This window comes from Scylla paramamosain, chromosome 7 (assembly GCF_035594125.1).
Source record: "Scylla paramamosain isolate STU-SP2022 chromosome 7, ASM3559412v1, whole genome shotgun sequence".
NCBI classification, from domain to species: domain Eukaryota; kingdom Metazoa; phylum Arthropoda; class Malacostraca; order Decapoda; family Portunidae; genus Scylla; species Scylla paramamosain.
In genome coordinates, this window is record NC_087157.1 from 26,642,078 (window position 1) to 26,650,615 (window position 8,538).

Sequence of the window (8,538 nt, forward strand, 5' to 3'; positions counted from 1 at the left end):
TAGGCTTTGAAATAACATAAGTACTGTATATCTATAAACGAGTCTGTATGCAAAAGTTGGTTTGGTGGGGTCATTGCATCAGTCTCTACCATACTGGACACATGCATTTTTGTGAGAAGCTAATATAATGAGAAACAAGCCACCAGTATCACTGGATGATTATCAGTGTGAAGTGATTGTACCCACAAGAACATTTAAGTATACACATAGCAGTACACTGGCAGTGCATTATCATACACTCTTATTTTATATTGTAGTCTTATAAGAACACAAAATCTGTATTACATAAATGAGAGTTTATAAATAGTCAAGGGATGTGTATGTGTGTGTGTGTAGAGAGAGAGAGAGAGAGAGAGAGAGAGAGAGAGAGAGAGAGAGAGAGAGAGAGAGAGAGAGAGAGAGAGAGAGAGAGAGAGAGAGAGAGAGAGAGAGAGAGAGAGAGAGACCTTGTAATTCTAATTTAATTGGTTCTTTTGGGCTGTTTGCATTGGGTATGTTTGAATTGGGAAGCAATTTATCCCATTCAAATTAATGTAAAAAGAATTAATTCATTCCAGGTCGAATTGTGAGGTATGACTGTATATATATATATATATATATATATATATATATATATATATATATATATATATATATATATATATATATATATATATATATATATATATATATATATGTGAAGCTTAATGCATGAACCAGAGACAACTAAGCACACAAAACTTTAGATATACATGGTAACAAGATATTCAAGAAATCAATAAATATGAACTTTTAACACATCACCACACTCTATTAATAATAATAATAATAATAATAATAGTATATATTGGCAGGGTTTATATTAAGTACTTGAACACCAATCCTTTCTCCTTGGTTGTGTCAATTATACACACCTCAAATTGAAATGAAACATTTCTATCACCACTTTATGGCATACCAATTGTTGCTATTACTACTGAAATATATATTTTCTGAATCAAAGGCACTTTTTTCCATAAAACAAATGATAATAAACAGTTTATCACACTATGCACCCTTCTGGACCCATTTAAATGAAAACAATGAAGGATCTTATTTCTGAATAAACTGGCTAAACTGGTGATTGCTCTTTAAAGTTGTTGTGGTGGTCCCAAGACAAGACACTGAACATACTGCATTTTCTCTAAATTTCAATACATGTAACAAAAAGCGGGATAATGAGACACATTGCTGTAAAGCCTACAAAGGAGTGAATCACCTTCAGTGCTTGCTTAAAAAATATCTGATGGAATTCGGAAATCATAACATTGCTATGATGCATTGTTCAACATGGTTACATGTTTGGTTACATGTTGTATGTTGAATAACATACTGAAGTAGGGATCACTTTCCCAATTTACCAAAACTATGCACCTTTGATGCTAATTTCATCTGAATTATGTAAAATACTATAGTCCATAATTAATATATATATATATATATATATATATATATATATATATATATATATATATATATATATATATATATATATATATATATATATATATATATTTTTTTTTTTTTTTTTTTTTTTTTTTTTTTTTTTTTTTTTTTTGCAGGAAGAACAAGATGGAATTTTTGAACATTGTCTTATGACCAAAACACATTTCCAGTGCAGTATGGTAAAACAGTGCAAAATAAACTGTTCATCACATTTCACAGAAAGCCACATATCTGCCACAATTTTCAACAATGATGCAGCATAAAAATAAATAAATAAATAAAAAAAAAAAGTAAGATGTAACAAAAAATATGGCAAAGCTTTCCTAATCAAACTACATAACACATATAGTATTATGATTTACATCACATAAACCCTGAACTTAACTAATGACAACACTTCATGAAAGCTTTGTACCCATAAAGGACATAAAGCTTTAATAAACTTTTTTTGGTGGTGGGTATGCTTTGGGGAACTACATTTCCTTAATCCATAAATTAATGATAGTAATTAAATGGTCAAGTTATCTTGCATTTTTCAGAAAAAAAAAAAAAAAAAAAATTCTCCATACTTGATTGACACAAAAAAATGCAATGTACAACACATACACATGAAAATATATATTATGTGCTTAAGTATTAAATACATTCCAAAAAATTAATCCACAAACAACCAACTGGCAAACCTCAAGATTTTAATTTAAAACCCATAAAACCAAAGCCACACGATTATATAAAAGGTAAATTTTGCCACGACCTTGGTTTCATGTGTCTGTAAATCTCAGGTTAAAAGCACAACACTGAATTCTTGCTGACTACAAGCATTGTATCTGAGCAAAATCCTGTGAACCTCCTGCATGCACACAGTACAGCAATATTTTTTTTCTCTCTCTCCTTTATTATTTGAGATTTACAATCACATGCCTCATCTAAATCACAGATTTCTTTCATACTGCTCTGTGAAGGTTGAATGACTGAAAGTGAGATGACTAAGAGAGTATTAATATAGAGTATGACTATTGTGGTGTGTGCAGGAGAACAGTATCCGAATGAATGGGATTGCTGGGATATAGGTGAGAAACACTGGTGACAGGAGAATGAGAAGGATGGATTGGTGAGAGGACAATGAGAGGATTAGAGTATTATAGAAGGATGGAATGCAAAGACAGGAATAAATGGAAACCCTTCTACTACAGCCATCCCCTTGAAGAGAGTTTTTATGAGCAGGTGTCACTTATAAATAAATATATAGATAGACATATCATGTAGTTAGCACAGAGCAAGTGCAAGCTAGTAAAAGTACTTGCAGGAGGATAAGGTCTTTTGCTCATACAAGATATAAAGATATATAAAGATATATAAAGCTGCAGTTTATTTGCTTTACAAGACAAGACATGGAGTTTGTTTCTTTCAAAACCTCCACTTTCATTTAGCATTTGGGTTCTAATTAAACATTCCAGTCATTCTACCTTACATCTATGCCACTTCATCATTCAAATATTACTTTTTTGTAGGTAACTGATATCAGCAGCAATTGCCATGTATGTATATAAATGACTCACATCCTTGGCACTTATATGGGAACAAGCAATCAGGTCTCTAATGCAAATAAAAATCATATTCAAAGCTGATGTTTTAGTTCATACACACACACACACACACACACACACACACACACACACACACACACACACACACACACACACACACACACACACACAAGGAAAAAATATCCAAATACTGTTTCTATTGGTTATCTGTTAAATACCAGCTACAATTCTGATTATGTAAAAAAATAAGTATTTTGTTGAGGCTTTGAAAAATATACACTATATAGTTCAAAAGTATCATATAAGTGTCTGATTACAAAATGGAAAATGGGTTTTCTTAATAATAAATAAGTCATGTTTGTGCCTTATTCCTTTAACCATCAAAAGTGCCCCATGTTACAATGTGTTGAAAAATACTTCAAGTTTATAGCTGGTCTTCTATAAAATACTTCAAGTTTATAGCTGGTCTTCTTATTAGTCACTGGTGACAAACTTCTTACTTTCAACTCAGAACCAGCAATGCTAACATAGTTCCATATTTTCATAAATTGTTCTACGTGTTGCTTTATTTATTTATTTATATATTTTTTTCATAATATTTCAACATAGACTGCTCATCTCAAAAGTTCAGAATTATATCTAAAAGCTTAAATAGCTACTGTGAATAGAAGTCCAACAACATAAAGCATTATTCATGTGACTCCTCAGTAGCTGAATACTGTGAAGCTTCTTTACAGACGTGAAAGAGAGTATCAAAGATGACATCATGCCAGATCTCAAAGTCTTGCCTTCAGTGGATAATACAAGTTCCTCCCCATAAACCCAGCATCAATCTTGGAATTTATGAATCTCACATATTAATATTTTACCTTGATAATATTTTCATTATTCTAACTTTAATCATAGGTGTATTGCAGCTTTCTCATTCAAGTTGTGTATAGTTCCTTTCTTCTGGAGGCCAAATCCAGCCTTTTCATAACTGAACTTAGCCTCTGCGGAAGGTGCGGATAGAGTAGACACTGGACAGGATGTAGAGAGCACAGTTCACTAGTCCCAATGCCTGCAATGTGGCAAAATTCATCAACAGACATCACAATACATGTACATTACAAACATAAAAAAAAAAAAAAAAAACCATGCTAAGGCTTCTTTGCCTAAGAACCTCTGAATTATACGGATACAATACATACTCGTATATCTAAATATATATACCCTGTCAAAATATTTTGCAAAAGATGTCCATAGCCAAATATATATAACAGTATTTTTTTTTTCAGGCACTGAGTTTAAACCTAAAATATTTCACAGCACACAATTAATATCAAGCCATGCAAAGATGTGGTGCCATACCATACAGACTTTACCTATAATGTGCATGCAGTGTATATTTTAAAAGCCTTTAAAATACAACCAACCCCAAGCTATCAATGGTTATACTGTTGTGATTTAATACTATTGTACATAAACAGGAAGAAAAAGAAACACCTAGATCACTGTCATGCATACCAACAGGTGATATCATGAGAGTTGACAGGTAATGGTTATGTCACAGTATGTGGGTTGATGCACCTGCTGAATGGCATAGTTTTGAGTAACTGTGATCAGCAAGCTGCATCATCCATGCCACTGATATGCCACCCTCAAAGGAGTCAATCTGGTGCACAGTACTTTGTAAGGTGCTGCCTCACTAACACTTTTTTTTTTTTCCCATTGTTATGATTACCATGGTATATTTATGCATTATATCTGCATCAGTCAGACAGATATCTGACAGATTTCATGGGACAAGTTATTGTCAACATCCATAGTCAAAATAAAAATTCATTTAAATATCTGAAATAGGACAATATATATATATATATATATATATATATATATATATATATATATATTTTTTTTTTACAAAATAAAATTAGCTATTTCTTGATATTTAAAAATCTTAGATAAATTGACTACACAACTGCATATGTTACATGAAAAGTATTTCATAACAGCCAACAGAGTATTGCATGACTTTTTTCAATTTAGAGGTTTTTGTTTATCAAACTTAACTTTAGCTTTTGCACACAATACTCATAGAACAATCATACTCACTACCTATAAACTACAGACACAATAAATCATCCTCAATGGACGTCTCTCAGAGGAGCTTACGAGACCAAATAACTACAGTTGTCTCTGGAACGACAAAGATGACATTTACCTCAAGAAAAGTTTCTAATTTGCAACAGGCCAACCATGAATACATATATCCATGTGGGGTTTTTTGCTAGTTCAGTTTGTCTGTGACTGACAAGACATATAGTTAAGTGCTTGCCAGTGTGTTGGAATCACGTTTGTTAACCTGTAAATTGCGACATATATCATGTGATGAACAGTGTGTAACTGTAACTTAAATCATACAATGTGAAGGCTATTTTTAAACTTGACAACCTATATTTCACTCCCATATGTCTCTAAATTACATTTGGCAACTGAGGGTGAGCAAATCCATGTTCCCTCCCTCTCTCTTTCTCTTTCTCTCTCTCTCTCTCTTCCATGTAATTACCTAGTTTACAGGGCCTGAGCAATGTTAGTGTGGTCCCATCTCCATATGTATACTTATCCAGCTTTTCCTTAAAGTTGTGCACACTTGTTGCTAATTCTACCTCCTCACTTAACTTGTTCCAAACTCCCATATTTCTCTGTGGGAAACTATATTTCTTTATGTTACTTAAGCATCTTACTTTTCTTAGTGTTTGCTGTGTCCTCATGTGAAATTAGTACTTCCTTTTTCTCTTAGCAGTGGTTTCTCATTATCAATTTCTTCCACTCCATTTGTGTGTGTGTGTGTGTGTGTGTGTGTGTGTGTGTGTGTGTGTGTGTCTGTCAGAGAATATTTATATGTATGTATATGTTTACTGTACCTACATCACAAATACATACAACCAGAATGATCAAATGACACCACCAAGACTACTCACTGCCCACTAGCTCGAAGTGATAAACTGCACAACATCACTACACCACCACACCTGAACCAATGTAAATAATGAATTAATATTTGGTTTTCCTATACTTTTTCATGCAATCTTTCATTTTATAACAGTAAAACTTTTTTTTTATGCCAATAATTTGTGCACCACATGTATGACCGCTGGAACCCTACTGTGCAGTTTGTGGGTTAATAGCTGACAAGTAGTAGACAAATGGCTGCACATGTGTGTTGGAGCACATTTGAGAAATTGTCAATTTTTTTTTAGAAAGTTGACAGAAAAGTACTAATAAGAATGTGTTTAACTAGGTTTAAAGTTACATTCCTGAAGGAACAAGAGCTACTATGCCCTTGCCAACATTTCCAAGTGACCTTGCAGTATCAGGGAAGATTATCAAGAAGAGGAATAAAAAAACATTTTTTTTAAATCATACATATAAAATGAAACTGAAGACTGTAAAATTAATGCACAGTGGACAAAGCAAATATTAGGTGAATGCCAACACACAAATATGTCAAAGTGATGGAGAAAAAAAAACACATAAAAATAGACTAGATATGGGTGTTAGTATTGGAGGAGAGCCAGAAGCCATTTTTATTTTTTCCTGTACATTGTTGGCTTTCACGTTTCTGGCTAATGCATTCATGTTCATGAACCAATTTTATATGATAGCCAGGGGTTGAGTGTAATGTGATGAAATTTATTTGTGGATTAAGATGAAAAGCTATGTAAGTATAATCTCATATTGACTTTACACAAAATCACAATTTTTTTTATCATGGATCCTTTTCACTATCTTAGCTATACATAGTTAAAAATGGTGATGACAAAATAAAAAAGTTTTCTAAGAATGTAAAATATTTTAAACCCATCTACATAACCATATATAATGTAAAAATCAGTTGCATGTTGGTTTTGTTACTTTTTCCTTGCAGAATTTTATCGATGACTTATTGAGATCATATTGAGTAGTAGAGCAATATTTACTTCCTGAAGGAATGTGAAATGGAAAATTATCTTCCTAAATACTGTTGAATTATGATAAATAAAATGGTTCTTATTGGGCATACATTTCTGAAGCATTAAAGTTACTAAAAACCTTGTTAACATGTTGCTCTCCTAATATGTAGCAGCTGAAGGAGAGGGAAGAGGTGGTCTGGTTTTAGCTGAAGTGGCAATGAGAGTGGAGAGTCAAGATCCACTTATATAGTTTGCTAATTATGAGGATGAGTCTCATACTTCCAATGAATGTTCTCTTATATGTCCTTAACAGTGTCTTCCAAGATATGATGCACTTCAATTGATGAATCAGGGAAAGTAATGCAATTTTGGCTCATACAGATTCCTCATTTTTCAACTTATTTCTTTTAATTTATCTTTTCACCAAAATTATATAATCTTCCCTAATATACCACTTGAGACATCTCATATTATGGGAAACACATTCATACAACAGGGACAGTTGTCAGGCTTAAGGATCAACAGATTTTCACATAATACTGCACACATCAAACAAGACTCACCCCTGAAAATATTTTAGAGTTGTAGCCTCTTTCGTATATTTTATATTTTTCGTTCCTGGCCACCACCTCCCTCAGAAGATTAATGGATGCGCACACAAGAAGATACGACAATGTACCGTGTAACAACACAACCTAATGGGGAAAAAAAATTCACCTCAGTTCCTACATTCCAAATGTTATTTTACTTGCCATGGATAAAGGGAGTTGCTGATGCCATTTAAGTGAACTGCAAACATGTTTTATTTAGTGCACATGTTTTTTGGTGAACAATAGTTAATTAATTAATTTATTTATTTATCTTATTTACTTATTCATTTATTATTATTTATTTTATTTATTTTATTTTTTTTCTTTTCTTTTCAGAAGAATATGAGGCACTAAACACTGAGCAGTTCAGAAAATGGCTCAACAGACAGCTGGTGTAGAAGAGGAACCAAAGTACAGGAGAAACCCACACACTGTAAACCTTCCAGATACTTTGCTCCAAGGCCTGATGTCTGGAAAGCAACTAATGAAACATGTTATTTACATCTTTACACTATAAGAAGTCCAAAACTATACCGAATATCAACTAAATGTGATTGAATATTGACCAGAGGAGCAAGTCCTAGGAAGGCTTACTCTTCACCAGCATCCAATGGAAGGACTGATAAACCCACCACTACTAGTTACTTACACTGGCTGCTGTCTTGGCCACATAGAAGGTTTCTCGATAAGTTTTGTTGGTGAGGTAAATGAGGAGGTAAAGAGCACTGGCGAAGTAAAGCATCAAGGCTGCTATGTGATACAGCGTCTCCTGCAGAACCCAAAGATGGGGAATAGAACATTACGCTGCCTAAAGAAGAAACTGCTAAGCACCAGAAGGGGAGCTTAACGATTATGACTTGCTTAAAAAAAAAAAAAAAAAAAAAAAAAAAAAAAAAAAAAAAAAAAAGCTATGTTCTGTACTTATTCTTTATGGTCTGAAAATTGATTAATAAAACTTTATCAATATCAAAATAATTTCACATAAAAAAATACTCTAAATAT

The 8,538-nt window shown here is 32.7% G+C and overlaps 1 protein-coding gene across 6 annotated transcripts in view; it reads right to left on the reverse strand.

Moving 5' to 3' along the window:
* Nucleotides 1–352: 352 nt before the first annotated feature.
* The window catches only part of LOC135102276 (protein singles bar-like), a 17,942-nt gene continuing 9,756 nt past the window's right edge, over nt 353–8,538 (reverse strand). For 3 of the 6 annotated variants that reach the window (XM_064007235.1, XM_064007236.1, XM_064007237.1), the window contains 3 exons: nt 8,186–8,305; nt 7,510–7,641; nt 353–4,071 (listed from right to left, as the gene is read on the reverse strand). In XM_064007235.1, the coding sequence (XP_063863305.1) occupies nt 3,997–4,071; nt 7,510–7,641; nt 8,186–8,305 (327 nt within the window). In that variant the 3' untranslated portion in view covers nt 353–3,996. The remainder of the gene's footprint in view (nt 4,072–7,509; nt 7,642–8,185; nt 8,306–8,538) is intronic. The other 3 variants (XM_064007239.1, XM_064007242.1, XM_064007238.1) reach the window with 2 other exon arrangements.